This window comes from Tachyglossus aculeatus, chromosome 1, assembly GCF_015852505.1.
Source record: "Tachyglossus aculeatus isolate mTacAcu1 chromosome 1, mTacAcu1.pri, whole genome shotgun sequence".
NCBI lineage: Eukaryota > Metazoa > Chordata > Mammalia > Monotremata > Tachyglossidae > Tachyglossus > Tachyglossus aculeatus.
In genome coordinates, this window is record NC_052066.1 from 70,996,175 (window position 1) to 71,020,451 (window position 24,277).

The following is a 24,277-nucleotide window of genomic DNA, read 5'->3' on the forward strand; positions in this document are numbered from 1 at the left end:
CCCCCTCTAGACTGTAAACTTGGTGCAGGTAGGGAATGTGCCTACCGATTCTACTGTATTGTACTCTCCCAAGAGGGTAGCACAGTGCTCTGCACACAATAGTGCTCAATAAATACCACAGATGATTATGAGGAGGAGGAGGAGGAGGCAGGGAGGTGTGGCCCATCCTTCAAGTTAACCACATGATCTCCATCCACCCAATTAATCAATCCGTGTCTCATTTAGTGGAAAAATGATAGCTAAGAGGCCATTTCCAAACTTCACTGTTCCCAGAATTTAGCTCCTTGTTTTCAGTGACATGGGAAGCAGCGTGGCTCAGTGGAAAGAGCCCGGGCTTGGGAGTCAGAGTTCATGGGTTCTAATCCCTGCTCCGCCACTTGTCAGCTGGGTGACTTTGGGCAAGTCACTTCACTTTTCTGTGCCTCAGTGACCTCATCTGGAAAATGGGGATGACGACTGTGAGCCCCACGTGGGATAACCTGATCACCTTGTATCCTCCCCAGTGATTAGAACAGTGCTCCGCACATAGTAAGTGCTTATCAAATGCCATCATCATCATCATCATCAGTGATGCCGCTACTGATTACAATGCTCTTTCTACTTGGAGGATTGGAGTGGAGACCCGTTGCTAGACACCCGGAAGATAATTCTTTTACAGTTGGTTCTGTCTTCGTGACATCACTAAAATCCACCCTTTCCATCTAAACCTGAGCCAGCGTTGATCGAAGCCATTATCTTACCCTGCCTTGACAACTGCATCTCCCTCCTCGCTGACCTCCCAGACTCCTGTCTCTTCCCACTCCCGTCCTTCCGTCACACTGCTGCCCAGGTCATCATTCCTCCCCCTTTTAGACTGTGAGCCCACTGTTGGGTAGGGACTGTCTCTATATGTTGCCAACTTGTACTTCCCAAGCACTTAGTACAGTGCTCTGCATCATCAATCGTATTTATTGAGCGCTTACTGTGTGCAGAGCACTGTACTAAGCGCTTGGGAAGTGCAAATTGGCAACATATAGAGACAGTCCCTACCCAACAGTGGGCTCACAGTCTAAAAGGGGGAGACAGAGAACAAAACCAAACATACGAACAAAATAAAATAAATAGTAAGTGCTCAATAAATATGATTGATGATGATGATGATTCAAAAAAACCGTTCAGTCCACATCTCCTCACTCCTCGAGATACGCCGGTGGTTGCCCATCCACCTCCGCACCAAACACAAACTCCTTACCATTGGCTTTTAAAGCAACCGATCAACTTGCCCACTCCTACCTTGCTTTTCTGATTTCTTACTAGATCCCAGCCCCGACACTTTGGTTCCCTAAAGCCGACCGACTCACTGTGCCTCAATCTCACCTGTCTTGCTGCTGACTCCTGGCCCACATCCTACCTTTGACCTGAACTCCCTCCCTCTTCATTTATAGTACCCCACCACTGTCTCCACTTTCACGGCCCTATTCAAATTACATCTCTAAGACGCCTTCCCCGATGAAACCCTCATTTCCCCTGCTACCTCGGGTGCGATCGCATATCCATTTTAGATCTGTACCCTTTAAGCACTTGATATTCACCCCACCCTCAGTCTCACCACAGCACATATGTACACATTTTCATTTAGTTTAATGTCCATCTCCCCCTCTAGACTGTGAATTCCTTGCGGGCCAGGGAACATATCTACCAACTCTGTTGTACGGTGCTCTCCCAAGTGTTCAGTTCAGTGCTCTGCACACAGTTGAGCCCTCCAAAAATACCACTGATCGATCATCATCATCATCATAATAATAATAATGGCATTTATTAAGCGCTTACTATGTGCAAAGCACTGTTCTAAGCACTGGGGAGGTTACAAAGTGATCAGGTTGTCCCAGAGGGGGCTCACAGTCTTCATCCCCATTTTACAGATGAGGTAACTGAGGCACAGAGAAGTTAAGTGACTCGCCCAAAGTCACACAGCTGACAAGTGGCAGAGCCAGGATTCGAACCCATCACCTCTGACTCCAAAGCCTGGGCTCTTTCCACTGAGCCATGCTGCTTCATAGTGTTGGCATTTGTTAAGCACTTACTATGTGCAGAGCACTGTTCTAAGCGCTGGGGGGGGACACAAGCTGATCAAGTTGTCCCATGTGGGGTTCATAGTCTTCATCCCCATTTTACAGATGAGGTAAATGAGGCTCAGAGAAGTTAAGTGACTTGCCCAAGGTCACACAGCAGACATGTGGCGGAGTTAGGATTCGAACACATGACCTCTCACTCCAAAGCCCGGGCTCTTTCCACTGAGCCACGCTGCTTCTCACCTGGTGGAGATTGTAAATCAGAAGCCTTCTGCAACCTGTGGTTCAACAGCCATATCGATCACTCGATTAATAGTATTCACTGAGCACTTACTTTGTGCACAGCCCTGCGCTACGCGCTTGGGAAAGCGGTATACAACAGAGGCGATAGGTGCGATCCCTGCCCACAAGGAGCTTACAGTCTAGAAGGCTATCTGACGTTTCTCAGAAACGCATGTGGCTCTCAAAGTAAGGAGCGAACAAGCCCATTACAACTGCCACCTTGGGATCAAAGCATGTGCGTGGAGAGGTAGCCCCTGTGGACGCTCCAAAGTCCACCGGGCTGCTAAAGGGCAAGGTCCAGTCATCGGCGGCTACCTACGGCCAAGCCGGATGGCCCGGGGCCTCCGGACGCCATCCGGGCTCTTGCAGCATCGTCCTGACGTCTCCACCCAGGTTGGGGAGGTCCACACTGACCCGCGTGAGCCCGTCCCACCGGTGGTCTCGGGGAGGCCCCGGGGCTTGGTGAGCCATTTCGGGATCCAGGCTTCTCAGACTCCCCCCGGCACTGGGCCGTTTGGCCCGGGGAACCCTGGCTCCAGGCTGCCCTGGGAGGGAATTCCCGCCCTTTGGAAGAAGGGAATCCAATTCCCGCCCTTTGGAAGTGCTCTGCACATAGTAAGTGCTCAATAAATATGATTGATTGATTGATTGAAGGGAATCCTCCCCCCCCACCAGCTCCCCTGGGGGGCTTCCGTAGACTAGGCAGCTCTCTGGAGCTGGGAGGGAAGACTTCCAAAGACAGACCAAAGCAGCGGGGGAAACGATCAGCATCCAAGTGGATGGATTCAACTTGACATACAAAGATGAAAGCGATCTCTAAGAGGCAGAGGATCCGGAGGGCTGGGAAAGCACGACTGAGAATCCGTTTCCCAAATCAGTCAATCAATCGTATTTATTGAGCACTTACTGTGTGCAGAGCACTGTACTAAGCTCTTGGGAAGTACAAGTTGGCAACATATAGAGACAGTCCCTTCCCAACAGTGGGCCCAAAGATTTCACGGCCTTCGTTTCTGCAAAGTATAAGTTTCCAGTTGCGTCTGACTGAGTAAAAGGTGATGCGTCCTACTAATGAATGATAATTACGGTGTTCGTTAAGCGCTTCCTAAGTTGCCAACCAAGCGCTGTACTAAGCACTGGAGTAGATACAAGATAATCAGGTCAGTCCCTGTCCCACGTAAGACTCCCATTCTAAGTCGAAGGAGGAATGACGGGTAGGTAATGCCCGTTTTGCAGATGAGGAAACTGAGGCACAGAGAAGTGGAGTGATTTGCCCAAGGTCACACAGAAAACAAGTGGCAGCATCAGGATTACGCCCCCTCTGACACTCAGGCCCATGTTCCATACAGTTAGAAAAGCGCTTTTAAAATCTCTCTGTAAAAAATTGATCTCAGACCCTCTTTTGCAGAACTATTGTACATACTGATACTAACGATAAGAGCGCCCATAGACACTTCCTGAGCATTGAAAGTGCATTACATCATGCCAAAAGAAACCCGGTTCTTCCCATCCTGCTTTCCGACCTCTCAGAGATCCATTCACTCATTCAATCGTATTTACTGAGCACTTACTGTGTGCAGAGCACTGGACTAAGCGCTTGGAAAGTACAATTCGGCAACAGATAGAGACAGTCCCTACCCAACAGCGGGCTCACAGTCTAGAAGGGGGGAGACAGGCAACAAAACCAGTAGACAAGTAGTATCAATACCATCAGAATAGGTACATACAATTATAGCTATATACACATCATTAATAAAATAAATAGAATAATAAACATGTACAAATATACACAAGTGCTGTGGGGAGGGGAAGTTGATGAGGCAGAGTGAAAGATGGCAAAAAGGTGGAAGCAGGGAAAAGAGTCTTGGAGGACAGCAAAGATTTTCTTTGCCAGAACAGTGCTCTGCCCACAGTAAGCGCTCAATAAATACGATTGAATGAATGAATGAAAGAACAGAGGAATCATCATTTATTTATTGAGCTTATTTATTGCTATTTATTTACTCGGTATTTACTGAGTGCTTACTATGTGCAGAACACTGTACTAAGCGCCTGGGAGAGTATGATATAACATAGTTGGCGGGCATGTCCCCTGCCCACAACAAGCTCACAATCTAGAGGGATGGAGGAGAAGTAGAAATATCCAGGAACGATGATGATGATGGTATTTGGAAAGCATTTACTGTACGTCAAGCACTGCTCTAAGGGCTGGGGTAGATACAAGGTAATCAGGGTGGACATGGTCCCTGTCCAACGTGGGGCTCAAAGTCTTAATCCCCATTTTACAGATGAGTTAACTGAGGCCGAGAGAAGGTTAAGTGACTTGGACAAAGTCACAAGCAGACAAGCGGCGGAGTCACTATGAGAACCAGATCCTCCCAGGCTGGTGCCCCATTCACTAGACCATGCTTCTTCCTAATAGTTGGGTAAAGCATATTTAAGAGTTTTGTAGTTCATTCATTCAATCGTATTTATTAAGTGCTTACTGTGGGCAGAGCACTGTACTAAGCGCTTGGGAAGTACAAGTCGGCAACATATAGAGACGGTCCCTACCCAACAATGGACTCCCAGTTGAGAAGCAGGAGACAGACAACAAAACATGTAGATAGGTGTCCAAACCATCAGAATAAACAGAATTATAGCTATATGCACATCATTAATCAAATATAATGATGGTATTTGTTAAGTGCTTACTATGTGCCAAGCGCTGGGGTAGATACAAGGTAATCAGGTTGTCCCACACGAGGCTCACGGTCTTCATCCCCGTTTTACAGATGAGGTAACTGAGGCTCAGAGAAGTGAAGTGGCTTGCCCAGGGTCACACAGCAGACGAGTGGCGGAGCTGGGATTAGAACCCATGACCTCTGACTCATCATCATCATCATCAATCGTATTTATTGAGCGCTTACTGTGTGCAGAGCACTGTACTAAGCGCTTGGGAAGTACAAGTTGGCAACATACAGAGACGGTCCCTACCCAACAGTGGGCTCACAGTCTAAAAGGGGGAGACAGAGAACAAAACCAAACATACCAACAAAATAAAATAAATAGAATAGATATGTACACGTAAAATAAATAAATACTCCAAGCCCAAGCTCTTTCCACTGAGCCACGTCTAGCTGAACTGGAAGTGTCTGGTCTAAGTTTATTATCGAGATGGTGCTATCTCGATATCACTTGCTAGACTCAATATTTGGGATAGGGTTGCTTGAGGCCAGGAAGGGGATACATAAAAAAATCAGGGCCCAAAGAGGTGCAAAGGCAGGAAAGAAGTCCTAGATCTGCTCACCAGAATATTGAATATTTTCTTCTTTCTATATGGTAGTTAAACACTTACTTTGTGCCGAGACGCTGCACTAAGTCTTGGAGTAAATACAAGGTAATTAGGTTGAACATAGTCCACGTCCCTCCCAGTGCTCACAGTCGTCATCCCCATTTTACAGATGAGGTGACTGAGGCCCAGAGAAGTGAAGTGACTTGCCCAAGGTCACACAGCAGACAAGTGTCTGCTGACTGTGTCCCAGACTGAGCCCCCTCCTCCCCTCCCCATCCCCCCGCCTTACCTCCTTCCCCTCCCCACAGCACCTGTATGTTTGTACGTATTTATTACTCTATTTTATTTGTACATATTTATTCTATTTATTTTATTTTGTTAATATGTTTGGTTTTGTTCTCTGTCTCCCCCTTCTAGACCGTGAGCCCTGTTGGGTAGAAACCGTCTCTATATGTTGCCAACTTGTACTTCCCAAGCACTTTGTCCAGTGCTCTGCACACAGTAAGCGCTCAATAAATACAATTGAATGAATGAATGAAGTGGCGGGAGCTGAGATTGGAACCCAGGTCCTCCGACTCCCAGGCCCAAGTTCTATCCATTAGGCCATGCCGCTTCTCACTGCTATAATAATAATAATAATAATAATAATAATAATAATGGCATTTATTAAGCGTTTACTACGTACAAAGCACTGTTCGAAGCGCTGGGGAGGTTACCAGGTGATCAGGTTGTCCCATGGGGGGCTCACAGTCTTCATCCCCGTTTTCCAGATGAGGGAACGGAGGCCCAGAGAAGTGAAGTGACTTGCCCAAAGTCACACAGCTGACAGTTGGTGGAGCCGGGATTTGAACTCATGACCTCTGACTCCAAAGCCCGGGCTCTTTCCACTGAGCCACGTTGCTTCTCTATATAATAACATACATCCCTCCCCATCCCCCCTGCCTTAACTCCTTCCCCTGCCCATAGCACCTGTATATATGTATATATGTTTGTACAGATTTATTACTCTATTTTATTTGTACATATTTATTCTATTTATTTTATTTTGTTCATATGTTTTGTTTTGTTGTCTGTCTCCCCCTCCTAGACTGTGAGCCCGCCGTTGGGTAGGGACCGTCTCTAGATGTTGCCAACTTGTACTTCCCAAGCGCTTAGTACAGTGCTCTGCCCACAGTAAGCGCTCAATAAATACGATTGAAAGTGAAAAACATAGTAAAAGCATATGCAATATGTAATACGCACATTGTGTTAGCATATGTAATAGCATAATCATCCTTACAGCCCACTCTTAGGTTGTGAGATGTTGGTGGCGGGGGCTGGGGGAGCAGAAGGTCAATCATTCAATCGTATTTACTGATCGCTTACTGTGTGCCGAGCACTGTACTAAGCGCTTGGGAGAGTACACTATAACCGACACATTTCCCACCCACAAGGAGCTTACAGTCTAGAGGAGGAGACACACATTAATCCTCAAACCTCCTTTTAGCCCAACGCTTCAATCTCCTCCATCAAATTTCCATTTAAGAGCATGGAAACAAATGAATTTGAATTTTACCTTCTTTCGTGTCCCCTGCCTGCCCTCTGTTGGACCTAATAGTAATAATAATAATAATAATGATAATAATAACGGTATTTGTTAGGTAATAATAATCATGATGGTATTTGTTAATAACGGTATTTGTTAGGTAATAATAATCATGATGGTATTTATTAAGCGCCACGTGCCAAGCACTGTAGATAGCACTAGGTAATCAGGTTGTCCCACATGGGGCTCACAGTCTTAGGTATGAGGTAACTGAGGCCCAGAGAAGTGAAGTGGCTTGCCTAAGGTCACACAGCAGACAAGTGGCAGAGCCGGGATTAGAACCCGCATCCTCTGACTCTTTCCACACTGTACTCAGCACGGAGGTGGATACCAGCAAATCAGGTCGGACACTGTCCCCGTCCCACGAGAAGCAGCGTGGCTCGGTGGCAAGAGCCCGGGCTTTGGAGTCAGAGGTCATGGGTTCAAATCCCGACTCTGCCCATTGTCAGCTGGGTGACTTTGGGCAAGTCACTTCACTTCTCTGGGCCTCAGTTCCCTCATCTGTAAAATGGGGATGAAGACTGTGAGCTACGGGTGGGGCAACCTGATCAGAGAAGCAACGTGTCTCAGTGGAAAGAGCTCGGGTTTGGGAGTCAGAGGTCGTGGGTTCTAATCCCGCTCTGCCACTTGTCTGCTGTGTGACTGTGGGCAAGTCATTTCACTTCTCTGTACCTCAGGTACCTCGTCTGTAAAATGGGGATTAAGACTGGGAGCCCCACGTGGGACAACCTGATCACCTTGTATCCCCCCCAGCGCTTAGAACAGTGCTTTGCACATAGTAAGCACCTAACAAATACCAACATTATTATTATTATTATCACTTTGTATCCCCCCCCCAAGCACTTAGAACAGTACTTGGCACATAGTAAGCCCTTAACAAAATACCAACATAACTATTATTATTATTACTACTCTATTATTACTATTCTATTTATTTTGTCAATGATGTGCATCTAGCTTTACTTCTATTTATTCTGATGACTTGACACCTGTCTACATGTTCTGTTTTGTTGTCTGTCTCCCCCTTCTAGACTGTGAGCCCACTGTTGGGCAGGGACCGTCTCTATATGTTGCCAATTTGTACTTCCAAAGCGCTTAGTACAGTGCTCTGCACACAGTAAGCGCTCAATAAATACGATTGAATGAATGAATTATTATCAACTTGTATCCCCCCCAGCGCTTAGAACAGCGCTTGGCACATAGTAAGCGCTTAACAAATGCCATTATTATTATTACTTTCCAAGCGCTTAGTCCAGTGCTCTGCACACAGTAGGCGCTCAATAAATACGACTGAATGAATGAATGATTATCACCTTGTATCCCCCCAGCGCTTAGAACAGTGCTTGGCACATTGTAAGCGCTTAACAAATGCCATTATTATTATTACTTTCCAAGCGCTTGATACAGTGCTTCGCACATAGTAAGCGCTTAACAAATGCCATTATTATTATTACTTTTCAAGCACTTGGTCCAGTGTTCTGCACACAGTAAGCACTCACAATACGACTGAATGAATGAATTATTATCATCTTATATCCCCCCCAGCGCTTAGAACAGTGCTTCGCACATAGTAAGCGCGTAACAAATGCCATTATTATCATTACTTTCCAAGCGCTTAGAACAGTGCTTCGCACACAGTAAGCGCTTAACAAATGCCATTATTATTATCACTTCCCAAGCGCTTAGTCCAGTGCTCTGCACACAGTAAGCGCTCAATACGACTGAATGAATGAATGATTATCACCTTGTATCCCCCCAGCGCTTACAACAGTGCTTGGCACATAGTAAGCGCGTAACAAATGCCATTATTATTATTACTTTCCAAGCGTTTCGAACACTGCTTCGCATATAGTAAGCGCTTAACAAATGCCATTATTATTATTATTACTTTCCAAGCGCTTAGTCCAGTGCTCTGCACACAGCAAGCGCTCAATAAATACGACTGAATGAATGATTATCACCTTGTATCCCCCCCCCCCAGCGCTTAGAACAGTGCTTGGCACATAGTAAGGGCTTAACAAATGCCATTATTATTATTACTTCCCAAGCGCTCAGTCCAGTGCTCTGCACAAAGTAAGCACGCAATACGACTGAATGAATGACTATCACCTTGTATCCCGCCCAGTGCTTAGAACAGTGCTTGGCACATAGTAAGAGCTTAACAGATGCCATTATTATTATTACTTTCCAAGCGCTTGGAACAGTGCTTCACACATAGTAAGTGCTTAACAAATGCCATTATTATTATTACTTCCCAAGCGCTCAGTCCAGTGCTCTGCATACAGTAAGCGCTCAATAAATACGACTGAATGAATGAATATCACCTTGTATCCCCCCCCCCCCCCCAGCGCTTAGAACATTGCTTGGCACATAGTAAACGCTTAACAAATGCCATTGTTATCATTACTTTCCAAGCGCTTAGAGCAGTGCTTGGCACATAGTAGACGCTTAACAAATGCCATTGTTATCATTACTTTCCAAGCGCTTAGAACAGTGCTTGGCACATAGAAAGCGCTTAACAAATGTCATTTTTATTATTATTTTCCAAGCGCTTTGTCCAGTGCTCTGCACACAGTAAGTACTCAATAAATACGACTGAATGAATGAATGATTATCACCTTGTATCCCCGCCAGCGCTTAGAGCAGTGCTTGGCACATAGTAAACGCTTAACAAATGCCACTGTTACCATTACTTTCCAAGCGCTTAGAACAGTGCTTGGCACATTAATCAATCAATCAATCGTATTTATTGAGCGCTTACTGTGTGCAGAGCACTGTACTAAGCGCTTGGGGAGTACAAGTTGGCAACATATAGAGACAGTCCCTACCCAACAGTGGGCTCACAGTCTAAAAGAAGCACGTAGTAAGCGCTTAACAAATGCCATTGTTATTACTTTCCAAGCGCTTAGTCCAGTGCTCTGCACACAGTAAGCGCTCAATAAATACGACTGAATGAATGATTATCACCTTGTATCCCCTCAGCGCTTAGAACAGTGCTTCGCACATAGTAAACGCTTAACAAATGTCATTGTTATTATTACTTTCCAAGCGCTTAGAACAGTGCTCGGCACATAGTAAGCGCTTAACAAATGCCATTATTATAATTACTTTCCAAGCGCTTAGTCCAGTGCTCTGCACACAGTAAGCGCTCAATAAATACGACTGAATGAATGACTATCACCTTGTATCCCCCCAGCGCTTAGAACAGTGCTTGGCACATAGTAAACGCTTAACAAATGCCACTGTTATCATTACTTTCCAAGCGCTTAGAACAGTGCTTGGCACATCAATCAATCAATCGTATTTATTGAGCGCTTACTGTGTGCAGAGCACTGTACTATGCGCTTGGGAAGTATGTATATATGTTTGTACATATTTATTTATTTATTTTACTTGTACCTATCTATTCTATTTATTTTATTTTGTTAGTATGTTTTGTTTTGTTCTCTGTCTCCCCCTTTTAGACTGTGAGCCCACTGTTGGGTAGGGACCGTCTCTATCTGCTGCCAACTTGTACTTCCCAAGCGCTTAGTCCAGTGCTCTGCACACAGTAAGCGCTCAATAAATACGACTGACGATGATGATGATAAATATGACTGAATGAATGAATGATTATCACCTAATATCCCCCCCAGCGCTTAGAACAGTGCTTGGTACATAGAAAGCGCTCAACAAATGTCATTATTATTATTACTTTCCAAGCGCTTGGAACAGTGCTTCACACACAGTAAGCGCTTAACAAATGCCATCATTATTATTATTACTTCCCAAGCGCTTAGTCCAGTGCTCTGCACACAGTAAGTACTCAATAAATACAACTGAATGAATGAATGATTATCACCTAATATCCCCCCAGCGCTTAGAGCAGTGCTTGACACATAGTAAACGCTTAACAAATGCCACTGTTATCATTACTTTCCAAGCGCTTAGAACAGCGCTTGGCACATAATAAGCGCTTAACAAATGCCATTATTATTATTACTTTCCAAGAGCTTGGAACAGTGCTTCACACACAGTAAGCGCTTAACAAATGCCATCATTATTATTATTACTTCCCAAGCGCTTAGTCCAGTGCTCTGCACACAGTAAGTGCTCAATAAATACGACTGAATGAATGAATGATTATCACCTAGTATCCCCCCCAGCGCTTAGAGCAGTGCTTGGCACATAGTAAACGCTTAACAAATGCCATTGCTATCATTACTTTCCAAGCGCTTAGAACAGCGCTTGGCACATAATAAGCGCTTAACAAATGCCATTATTATTACTTTCCAAGCGCTTGGAACAGTGCTTCACCCACAGTAAGCGCTTAACAAATGCCATCATTATTATTATTACTTCCCAAGCGCTTAGTCCAGTGCTCTGCACACAGTAAGTGCTCAATAAATACGACTGAATGAATGAATGATTATCACCTAGTATCCCCCCCAGCGCTTAGAGCAGTGCTTGGCACATAGTAAACGCTTAACAAATGCCATTGCTATCATTACTTTCCAAGCGCTTAGAACAGCGCTTGGCACATAATAAGCGCTTAACAAATGCCATTATTATTACTTTCCAAGCGCTTGGAACAGTGCTTCACCCACAGTAAGCGCTTAACAAATGCCATCATTATTATTATTACTTCCCAAGCGCTTAGTCCAGTGCTCTGCACACAGTAAGTGCTCAATAAATACGACTGAATGAATGAATGATTATCACCTAGTATCCCCCCCAGCGCTTAGAGCAGTGCTTGGCACATAGTAAGCGCTTAACAAATGCCATTGTTATCATTACTTTCCAAGCGCTTAGAACAGCGCTTGGCACATAATAAGCGCTTAACAAATGCCATTATTATTATTACTTTCCAAGCGGTTAGTCATCATCATCATCATCATCAATCGTATTTATTGAGCGCTTACTATGTGCAGAGCACTGTACTAAGCGCTTGGGAAGTACAAATTGGCAACATATAGAGACGGTCCCTACCCAACAGTGGGCTCACAGTCTAAAAGGGGGAGACAGAGAACAAAACCAAACATACTAACAAAATAAAATAAATAGAATAGATATGTACAAATAAAATAGAGTAAAAAAAAATATGTACAAACATATATACACATAGTATATATATATACACATATATATATACACATATATACACATATACACATTGCACATAGTAAGCGCTCAATAAATACGATTGATTGATTGATTGATTGATATACATATATACAGGTGCTGTGGGGAAGGGAAGGAGGTAAGATGGGGGGATGGAGAGGGGGACGAGGGGGAGAGGAGAAAGCGCTGAATGAATGAATGAATGAACGAACGAATGAATGATGCGCGGGTGCCGGGTCCTTACCGCCGCCGTCCGGAGGGGGCGCGTGCTGCGGGGCCGGCCCGCCCTGCGCTTCCGCCCAAATCGCCGCCTGCGTCTCCTCCCAGCTCTGCGCCTGCGCCGCCCGCACTTCCAGGGCTTGCGGCAGCTCCCGCGCCTGCGCCGACCGCTCTTCCAGGGCGGGCGCCTGCGCCGACGGCACTTCCGGGCTGGGCGGCCGCTCCCGCGCCTGCGCCGCCGGCCCGTCCGGCAGCGCCTCCGGCGGCGGGCTCGGGAGCGGCAGCTGTTGGGCGCTGGCGTTGGGGCTGAGGGGCGTCGGAGGCGGGCTCTCGGGCGCCCCCTGCGGCAGCGCCCCTGGGAGCAGGCGGGCGGCGCGGCCGGGCCTGAAGATGGCCGTGGGCAGCTGGGGACCGGCCTCGGGGAAGGCGGACGCCAGCAGGCCGGACAGCACAAGACGGGCTTCCTCCTCCTCCTCCTCTTCCTCCTGATCCCGATCCCGATCCCGATCCCGATCCCGATCGTCCAGCACCACCACCACCCCGACGAGCGTCGTGTGCGGGAAGTCCGCCCGGGCCTGCACGTGGCTCAGGATGTGCCTCAGACTAGGCCTCTGGGCGCGCAACGACGAGGCCCTGCTCAGGACGAAGACCATCCTGGGGCCGCGGGCCTCGGCCGCCTCGGACACGGACACCGTGGGCTCCGACTCCGACCTCCGGGCCTCCGGGCCGTCCTCCGCCTTGCGCTTGGTGCCCCGGCTGCCCTCTCCCGAGAGGCTGGAGGGCCGGTGGCCGCTGACCGCCGTGCCCGCGGACGGGGAGACGGCGGCCCGCTCCCGGACCCCGTGGACGTCAGGCCCGATCTCCCGGGCGAAGTCGTGCAGCACCTTGGTCCCGAGGTCCCGGCCCCACTGCTCGCCGACCAGGAGCACCCGGCCGCGGACCAGCTCCGCCAGCTCGTGGGGCTGCCCGTCCGAGCTCGCCCCCGGACACGGGGACGCCGCGTCGTCGTCGTCCGACCGGCCCGATTCCATGGCGCCGCCGCCGGCCTCCGCTCCTCTCTCCCCACCCCTGGGCAGGGGCTGAGCCGGACCCCAGTACAGATTACACACCCCCTCTGCGTGTCATAATACCCTCTCCTCGACTCCCCCCTCCCACCCCCCACCAACACACGCACCCATTTTGTTCTCAGAAAGTTGTTCCACAGAAGGTGCACACCGTCGAGACCAAGAGAGTTGGGCCTAATGCAACGTTAACATCCCCACTCTGCCACGTGTCTGCTGTGTGACCTCGGGCAAGTCACTTAACTTCTCTGAGCCTCAAGTTCCCTCATCTGTAAAGATGGTGAGCCCCACGTGGGACAACCTGATCACCTTATCCCTCATCTCCCCCTTCTAGACTGTGAGCCCGCTGTTGGGTAGAGACTGTCTTTATATGTTGCCAGCTTGGACTTCCCAAGCGCTTAGTACAGTGCTCTGCACACAGTAAGCGCTTAATAGATACGATTGATTGATCTGTAAAGTGGGGATGAAGATTGTGAGCCCCACGTGGGACAACCTGATCACCTTGTTCGCTCATCTCCCCCTTCTAGACTGTGAGCCCGCTGTTGGGTAGGGACTGTCTCTATATGTTGGCAGCTTGGACTTTCCAAGCGCTTAGTACAGTGCTCTGCACACAGTAAGTGCTCAATAAATACAATTGATTGATCTGTAAAGTGGGGATGAAGATGGTGAGCCCCACGTGGGACAACCTGATCACCTTGTTCCCTCATCTCCCCCTTCTAGACTGTGAGCCCGCTGTTGGGTAGGGACTGTCTCTATATGTTGCCAGCTTGGACTTCCCAAGCGCTTAGTACAGTGCTCTGCACACAGTAAGCGCTCAATAAATACAATTGATTGATCTGTAAAGTGGGGATGAAGATGGTGAGCCCCACGTGGGACAACCTGATCACCTTGTTCCCTCATCTCCCCCTTCTAGACTGTGAGCCCGCTGTTGGGTAGGGACTGTCTCTATATGTTGCCAACTTGGACTTCCCAAGCGCTTAGTGCAGTGCTCTGTACACAGTAAGCGCTCAATAAATACGATTGATTGATTGATCTGTAAAGTGGGGATGAAGATTGTGAGCCCCACGTGGGACAACCTGATCACCTTGTATTCCCCCCAGCGCTTAGAACAGTGCTTTGTACATAGTAAGCACTTAACAAATGCCATTATTATTATTATTATTCCGGCAGTATCAATCAATCAACCGTATTTATTGAGCACTTACTGTGTGCAGAGCACTGTACTAAGCGCTTGGGAAGTACAAGTTGGCAACATATAGAGACAGTCCCTACCCAACAGTGGGCTCACAGTCTAAAAGTATCTGTTTTGGGGACGTACAAAACTCCAAGGTGTGAAAATCCACACCCTATCACGCGCCACAGGCTAGGAAAGATCCCTGACAACGTCTCAAGGTCCAGATCCGTGGGCTCAACACTCTTCTCCTTACTTAAGTAATAATGATGGTATTTGTTAAGCGCTTACTATGTGCCCAGCACCGTTCTAAGCCCTGGGGGAGATCGAAGGTCATCAGGTTGCCCACGTGGGGCTCACAGTCTTAATCCCCATTTTACAGACAGAGTAACGGAGGCACAGAGAAGTGACTTGCCCAAGGACATTCAGCAGACAAGTGGCGGAGCTGGATTAGAACCTACGTCCTCTGATTCCCAAGCCCGCGTCTACTAGGCCATGCTGCTTCAAAGCAGAGTTCCTCGTTACGGGTCGAGTTAACAAGTATCATCATCATTATTATTATTATTGCCTGGGATCGTAACAGGTCTTCCTCACTCAGTAAGATGTTCACTGTTCATACATCAGTGCCACATCACATACAGCATGTAGTGTTAACTGCATGGCTCAGAGACGCAGCATGGCTCAGTGGAAAGAGCCCGGGCTTTGGAGTCAGAGGTCATGGGTTCGAATCCTGGCTCCGCCACATGTCTGCTGTGTGACCTTGGGCAAGTCGCTTAACTTTTCTGAGCCTCAGTTACCTCATCTGTAAATGGGGATTGACTGTGAGCCCCACGTGGGACAACCTGATCATGTTATATCCCCCCAAGCGCTTAGAACAGTGCTTTGCATATATAGTAAGCGCTTAACAAATGCCATTATTATTATTATTATTATTATTATTATTATTATTATTATTATTATTATCTCAGGGCTCCTGCTAGGACTGGTCAGATCCTGGTCACAGTTCAATACCCCGCCCCCCCCCGCCACGTGTAATGAATTTTGAATTATTTATTGCTGCTAAAAATAACACACCTTGTGTAGATCCCAGTACCGATTCAGTTCTCCAGACTATTAAAAGAATCCATAAGGTTCTCCGGATGGTAGTTTTACACCCAGATAAAACACATTACTTCTACTTGCCAACACATTACTTGCCAACTTGTACTTCCCAAGCGCTTAGTACAGTGCTCTGCACGCAGTAAGCGCTCAATAAATACGACTGATTGATTGATTATGGCTTTTATGAAGTGTTAAGCACTGAGATACACATGAGGTTATCCGATTGGACACAGTCGCTGCCTCACATGGGGCTCACAATCCTACTTACCCCCATTTTACAGATGAGGAAACTGAACCCCAAAGAGGTTAAAATGACTCTCCCGAGGTCCCGTAGCAAGGCGTGAGGTTGGGCCTAATACTGCAGTTCCACCAGGCCCCGCTGTCTCGCACGGACACGCTACATGCTGTAAGTGATGTGACGCTGATGTATGAACAGTGAACATCTTACTGAGTGAGAAAGAACTGTTATAATCCCAGGTAATAATAATAATGATGATACTTGTTAAGCACTTACTATGTGCCAGGCACTGTTCTAAGCATCAGGATAGATACAGGTTAATCAGGTTGGAAACCCTATGCCCCTTGAGGCTCACACTCTCAATCCCCATTTTACAAAGAAGGGAACTGAGGCTCAGAGAATAATAATAATAATAAGGAAGCAGCGTGGCTCAGTGGACAGAGCACGGGCTTTGGAGTCAGAGGCCATGGGTTCGAATCCCGGGTCAGCTGTGTGACTTTGGGCAAGTCACTTCTCTGGGCCTCAGTTCTCTCATCTGTAAAATGGGGATGAAGACTGTGAGCCCCCCGTGGGACAACCTCATCACCTTGTAAACTCCCCAGCGCTTAGAACAGTGCTTTGCACATAGTAAGCACTCAATAAATGCTATCATTATAATAATGATGGTATTTGTTAAGCACTTGCTATGTGCCAAACACTGTTGTAAGCACGGGGGCAATCAGGTTGTCCCCTGTGGGGCTCACAGTCCTCACCCCCATTTCACAGATGAGGTAACTGAGGAACAGCAAAGTGAAGTGGCTTGCCCAAGGTCACACGGCAAACAAGTGGCTGAGACGGGATTAGCCTCCCTAAACCGGGACTCTTTCCACTGAGCCATGCTGCTTCCCAAGTGAAGTGACTCGCCCAAGGCCACACAGCAGACATGTGACGGGGGTGGGATTAGAACCCAGGCCCTCCTGACTCTGAGCCACACTGCTTAGTTCATCGTCATCATCAATCGTATTTATTGAGCGCTTACTATGTGCAAAGCACTGTACTAAGCGCTTGGGAAGTACAAATTGGCAACATATAGAGACAGTCCCTACCCAACAGTGGGCTCACAGTCTAAAAGGGGGAGACAGAGAACAAAACCAAACATACTAACAAAATAAAATAGTTCCCTTAGTTCACTCTCTCCATAGTTCTCTAGAACTTCAGATGGACAGCTGAGCTTGGACTCCAGTTGCACCTTAAGTATACACAACTGCTCAAGTAGAGATTTGCCATTGTAAGTGCTTGGGAGTAAAATCTATATGTCCCCCCACCACCCGAGTTTACAATCCAATAAGAAAGCCAATAAACTACCAGTAGGAGGAAAAAGAGGTTGGGAAGAAATGCACGCTTGAATAATAGAGCATCTAAAACCATATGAACAAAAATGTGGGCGGCTACGAGTGCGTAAGTGCTGAGGTGATAGTTGAGAGGGTTGTGATGTGGGGAGGAGAAAATTAGGCAGGGAAGTCCCCCTGGGGGGACTGGACTTCAGAAGATTTTTGAAGAAGGGGAGAGTTAAGGTCTCGCAGATTTGAAGCTCCAGTTAGGAAGGGCGAGATGAGAATCCAGTGAGAATGTTACCTTAGCTGGGTCGTAGTGGAGGAAAAGACCTTAGATACAGGGGAGAAAGCTGAAGGCCAACTGTCAGGAATTTTTGCTTACTAAGGAATGAGTAATCATTGGATTTTTTTTTTTTTTAGAGAGCTGTGCGCAGAATGTTTTAGAAATATGATCCAAACAGCAGAGTGATGTATGGACCAGAGAGGGAACGATTTGAAACAGGGAGAGGCTGATAGAGTAATCTAGCTGAGATAACCCCTGACTCCCGGCCCACGTCATCCCCCGGGCCTGGAATGCCATCCCTCTGCCCATCCGCCAAGCTAGCTCTCTTCCTCCCTTCAAGGCCCTGCTGAGAGCTCACCTCCTCCAGGAGGCCTTCCCACACTCAGCCCCTTCCTTCCTCTCCCCCTAGTCCCCCTCTCCATCCCCCCCATCTTACCTCTTTCCCTTCCCCACAGCACCTGCATATATGTATATATGTTTGTACATATTTATTACTCTATTTTACTTGTACATAGCTATTCTATTTATTTTATTTTGTTAGTATGTTTGGTTTTGTTCTCTGTCTCCCCCTTTTAGACTGTGAGCCCACTCTTGGGTAGGGACTGTCTCTATATGTTCCCAATTTGTACTTCCCAAGCGCTTAGTACAGTGCTCTGCACATAGTAAGCGCTGAATAAATATGATTGATGATGATACGACAAGACCTTGGTAGTAGCTGTTTGGACGAAGAGGGGGGGCAGAGCAGGGAAATATGGCAAGATTTAGCTACAGACTGATGGGAAAATTGAGTGGAGACCTCTCCTCCTCCCCATCCCCCCCTGCCTTACCTCCTTCCCCTCCCCACAGCACTTATATATACTTGTACGGATATATTACTCTATTTTACTTGTACATATTTACTAATCTACTTATTTTGTTGATGTGCATATAGCTATAATTCTATTTGTTCTGATGATTTTGACACCTGTCTGCATGTTTTGTTTTGTTGTCTGTCTCCCCCTTCTAGACTGTGAGCCCATTGTCGGGTAGGGACCGTCTCTATATGCTGCCGACTTGTACTTCCCAAGCAGGGCTCTGCACACAGTAAGCGCTCAATAAATACGACTGACTGAATGAATGAATTTGGGAGGAAAAATGAGTTCAGCTTTATTCATTCAATTGTATTTATTGAGCGCTTAGCAGAGCACTGTACTATGCGCTTGGGAAGTACAAGTTGGAAACATGAAGAGACGGTCCCTACCCAACAATAGATGTTATGAAACAGAGTAGCTGCCTGCTTCTTTCAAGTATTCAAAATGTTTTATGAAATACAATATTTTACAAGGCACTGCATGCATTCTGCACTTGTGGAATGCCTATGGTTTTCGCTTGTAACCCTTGCTTGAATACAGATCTTTAGACATTTTTGACATGACTAATTCAAGGACAGCTGCAATTCTAGGCTATCGGTTGTTCAAGCCACGTTGCTGGAGTTCTTCGCCAAGGACAACATTCAGGAATTGTTCTTAACAGAATATCAGAAGCAAGCTTTAGACCTATTGTGCTTTAGGTGCCAGGAAGCAATCCGTGGAATTTACCGAGTGCTTACTATGTGCAGAGCACTGCTCTAAGTGCTTGAGACATCGATACGGAGATACCTCGGAGGTGAGGGGAAATGTGAAACTGCCGAAAAGGTGAGAGGTTGGTGAAAGTGAGAAAAATGTGGGGATTATGACTGAGCCCCATGTGGGACATGATTAACTTGTCTCTCCCCTAGTGCTTAGAACAGTGCTTAACCATCCTCTTGTCTCACGCTGTTGAGTTGTTTCCGACCCATAGCGACGTTATGGACACATTTCTCTGACAACGCCCCACACTCCATCAGCAGTCGTCTTGTAATGTATCCATAGAGTTTTCTTGATAAAAATACAGGAGTGGTTTACCATTTTCACCTTCCGTACAGTAATCTCGAGTCTCTGCCTTTGATTGTCTCCCGTGCCGCTGCTGCCCAGCACAGGGGAGTTTTGACTCGTAGTAGATCGCCTGCCCCTCGCTAACCGCTTGCCAAGCTAGGACTGGAATGGATATGCCTCTGCTTGACTCTCCCTCCCATAGTCGAGACTGGTAGCGAACTGGAAACCCTCCAGATGTGACACCGAGAGGGGTAACAAATACTATAATCATCGATATGAGGGCTAGGAATAAGTGGAACCCTTCCTTTTTCTCCACAAGGAATAGATGAGGCCCCCTCGGAAGGAAACAGCAGAGGCTACACATTGTCTGCTATGTTTTAGTGACGGTAAGGAGGAAGAGGGGTGGAATGCGACGGCCACAAGCTGTGGATGAAGGGACGCTTCCTAACGACAGTGTGGGGGTTACGAAAGGTCTATCTAGATTCATTCAATCATATTTATTCATTCAATCATATTTACGGAGCGCTTACTGTGTGCAGAGCACTGTACTAAGCGCTTGGGAAGTACAAGCGCAACATATAGAGACGGTCCCTACCCAACAGTGGGCTCACAGTCTAGAGGGGAGAGACAGAACAAAACATATTAACAAAATAAAATAAATAGAATAAATGTGTACAAATAAATAAATGACGAGGGGGGATTCATAGACTGCAGGGCAAAATCATAATAATAATAATAATGATGATGTCATTTATTGAGCGCTTACTGTGTGCAGAGCACTGTACTAAGCGCTTGGGGAGTATAAGTTGGCAACATATAGAGACGGTCCCTACCCAACAGTGGGCTCACAGTCTAGAGGGGAGAGACAGAACAAAACATATTAACAAAATAAAATAAATAGAATAAATGTGTACAAATAAAATAAATAAATGACGAGGGTGGATTCATAGACTGCAGGGCAAAATCATCATAATAATAATAATGATGATGTCATTTATTGAGCACTTACTGTGTGCAGAGCACTGTACTAAGCGCTTGGGGAGTACAAGTTGGCAACAGATAGAGACGGTCCCTACCCAACAGCGGGCTCACAGTCTAGAGGGGTTGTGAGGAGGGAAATGGATGGAGGGGGCCGGGGGAGGCAATAGAGACACTTGGGTAACAGTGAGGTACGATGGGCACGGCTGGTTTGAGGCAGAAGGGAACCACTGACCAAACGTGTGCCACCTGGCAGCTAGAGTCACCTCTTCAGAGGATATTTGACCCAAAGAACCCATTACAGAGAAATTGCGCTGTAGGACTCACAACGCCCCAACCCTGCACGCTTGTGCGCGACTGTTTCTCCTGACACGGCATTGCCCTGTGTCTAGACAGATGCACATCTTCAGAAGGATGTTCCCTAATTCCGCGATAGCATTTCACTCAAAAACGCACACCGACTGCAATCGGTCCGGGGTCTCCTCGCAGAACGTGAATGTGCCAAGTGAGTTGGAGCGGGTATCACAGGTTCCTTTCTGTTGTGGGGGAGAAGGGAGAGAGAGAGGACTCTGGAGGTTTGCCATCTCCCAATCTGCTCTTAGTCCATTGTGATGATAATAATTATGGTATTAAGTGCTTACTATGTGCCAAGCACTGCTCCAAGCACCGGGGTGGAGACGAGGTAATCAGGTTGTCACATGGCGGGCTCACTGTCTTAATCCCCATTTTCCAGATGAGGTAATTGAGGCCGAGAGAACAAAGTGACTTGTCCAAGGTCACACAGCGGACGAGTGGCAGAGGCACTCCCAAGCCCGTGCTCTTGCTCTGCTTCTCACTGTCCCCATCATGTCCCCATCCCCATCATTCAAATACGATTAACTCATATCAGCTAGGGAGGGGAGCCTGTTGGCCCAACCTCCCCTAGCTTCCCACCTGCCACACACAACCTTCCTTCCTGCCTCGTGAGTTGCTTCGCCTACCACTTCCTCTCATCCGCTTGCCATTGCAGCAGAGCTTCCCCCCTACAGCCCTTCATCCTCGGGGACGAGCGCGTCAACCATCTGTTATCACCGGCTTTCCGAGGGTGGACAAACCTTCCCTCCGAACGCCAGAGACCGGAGAAGTCAACATCTTGGAAGGCACAATGGGGTCACAATTCGGGGATGGCCTAACTCTGCGCTAACTCCCTCGGGAAGCGCGGCTGCAGTCAACGCGGCCGGGAAATCGGCCCCGCAGAACTCCAAAGTGAAGGGAGGGGAGCGGGCGGGAAGAGTCCAGCTGGCTCAGGATTCTCAAACTTCCTGGATATCGAGGGTACGGACAGTGCCTCTACTCCTCTAGACTGTAAGCTCGTTGTGGGCGGGAATGTGTCCGCCAACCCTGTCTTACTCTCCGAAGCGCTCCATAAATCAGATCATCAGCATCATCATCATCAATCGTATTTATTGAGCGCTTACTATGTGCAGAGCACTGTACTAAGCGCTTGGGAAGTACAAATTGGCAACATATGGAGACAGTCCCTACCCAACAGTGGGCTCACAGTCTAAAAGATTGATGACGATGACGAGGTGAAGCCCATCTCCGGCTCCATCATCATCACCAATCGTATTTATCGAGCGCTTACTGCGTGCAGAGCACTGTACTAAGCACTTGGGAAGTACAAGTTGGCAACATATAGAGACAGTCCCTACCCAACAGTGGGCTCACGGTCTAGCCCGATTGGGGATTTCTCTGGGCGCTTCCCCCTAATGGGAGATGGTCCCTATATCGTCAGTCGCCGGGTCCCCCGGGGCAGGCCTCCGTCCTATTTGGTTTCGGGTCCCGCCTCGGTCCCTCCCGACTCGGAGCAGTCGGCATTCCCCCGCCCCGCCGCCGGCTCCCAGTTGGCACTCACCGGAGGTTGAGCTCTCCGATGCCGACGGCTGCTCCGCCACCGGCGACAGCATCGGGGTCTCGGGGAGCGGCCGACCCAGGGACTGCATGGACGACGACCGCGTCTCCCACTGGGACGAAGTCCGCGAGCCCGTCGGAGTGCGCGACAAGCACGGCGACGACTGCTTCGACTGCAGGGCCCGGTTGGCGCGGCACGCGGCCTTCATGATGTGGAGGGTGCCGTGCTTCTTGCCGGGGATGAACACCTCCACTTCCACCTTGACGGAATCCAGCTCCATATTTCTGCCCAGGTTCGGGGCGGGGGCCAGGGGCTTCTCCAAGAAGATGGTGCGCAGCAGGCTCTGCATCAGCTGCTGGGACTCCTTGGCCTCCTTGGGGCTCGAGGGGTAGACGATGACGGCGACGAGGGCGGTGGGCGCGTTCTTCTTCCCCTGCCGCAGGTCGTAGAGCAGCTTCCTGAGGCGGCGGCGCTGGACGCGCAGGACGGAGGCCCGACACACGAAGAAGATGAGCTGGGTGTAGTCGGACGGGTCGAGGTCCTTGACCGGAGCCGGCGGGGCCCCGGTCGCGTTGTTGCAGACCTCGTGCAGCTTCGGGAACAGCTCCCGGGCGAAGTCACCCAGTAGCTTCTGGCATTGCTCTTTTTCCACGATTTCCCCCACCAGCTGGACTTGTCCCTCCCCCCCTACCTCGTCCACCAAGCACTGGAACTCTTGCAGGACCTGTTGGGCCTCGGGAACGCTGATTTCCCGAACGGGCGGCTCCTCCTCCATCGCGCGCCTCGGCCGGGGTCCTCTGCAGCGGATGCCCACCCCGTACCCACCATGCCACCCATCGTGTCACAATGCTCCCGGGAAAGCTGGCTAACCCCCCCTCCCACCCCTTCTGCCTCCCAGCGCCCCTGGACAGCGCTCCCTTTCCACACCCCAAAGGAAACCTCGGATTCCTTAAATCCCACTCCCCACCCACACCCCGGTCGATATTTCTCGGTTTCAATCTCCTGCCGTTGGACCTGGTTGGGGTCCGGAGAGGGAGGGAAAATGTAAACCTTGGATAATCAATCAGTCGTATTTATTGAGCGCTTACTGTGTGCAGAGCACTGGACTAAGCGCTTGGGAAGTAATGTATATATGTATATATGTTCGTACATATTTATTACTCTATTTTACTTGTACATATCTATTCTATTTATTTTATTTTGTTAGTATGGTTGGTTTTGTTCTCTGTCTCCCCCTTTTAGACTGTGAGCCCACTGTTGGGTAGGGACTGTCTCTGTATGTTGCCAATTTGTACTTCCCAAGCGCTTAGTACAGTGCTCTGCACATAGTAAGCGCTCAATAAATACGATTGATGATGATAATGCAAAACGTACGCTGCTGTTTCGAGAAAACATAGCGCTAATAATAAGCACTTACTATGTGCAAAGCACTGTTCTAAGCACTGCGGGGATACAATGGGATCAAGTTGTCCCACGTGGGGCTCACAGTCTTAATCCCCATTTTCCAGATGAGGGAACTGAGGCCCAGAGAAGAGAAGTGACTTGCCCAAAGTCACACAGCTGACAACTGGCGGAGCCGGGATTTGAACCCATGACCTCTGACTCCAAAGCCCAGGCTCTTTCCACTGAGCCACGCTGCTTCTCGCTAATCCATCTCCACACACTTGGAGGAATCTGAGATGCCTCTTCAAAGGAAGGCAGGTTTTGATCTCAGAAAAAGAATGACTGACAAAAGCCTCGGTTGACTGTGGGCAATCCCCCTGGGAACAGCGGTATTGGAAGGTGGAAATAGTTTCTCTTGCTCTTGAAGGAAATGGACAGAGGAAGATAAACAGACACAC

General features: G+C 48.2%; 2 protein-coding genes across 2 annotated transcripts in view; both read right to left on the reverse strand.

The window, feature by feature from the left end:
* The window catches only part of LOC119928654 (histone-lysine N-methyltransferase 2B-like), a 32,489-nt gene extending 18,907 nt beyond the window's left edge, over positions 1–13,582 (reverse strand). Inside the window, exon 1 of the mRNA XM_038747115.1 lies at positions 12,534–13,582. Coding sequence (XP_038603043.1) covers positions 12,534–13,539 — 1,006 coding nt within the window. The 5' untranslated portion in view covers positions 13,540–13,582. The remainder of the gene's footprint in view (positions 1–12,533) is intronic.
* Positions 13,583–22,290: 8,708 nt separating this feature from the next.
* On the reverse strand, positions 22,291–23,211 carry LOC119926835 (uncharacterized protein C2orf72 homolog). The gene has a single exon (XM_038745252.1). The coding sequence runs from the start codon at positions 23,209–23,211 to the stop codon at positions 22,291–22,293; it is 921 nt and encodes a 306-aa protein (XP_038601180.1).
* Between the last annotated feature and the right edge of the window lie 1,066 nt (positions 23,212–24,277).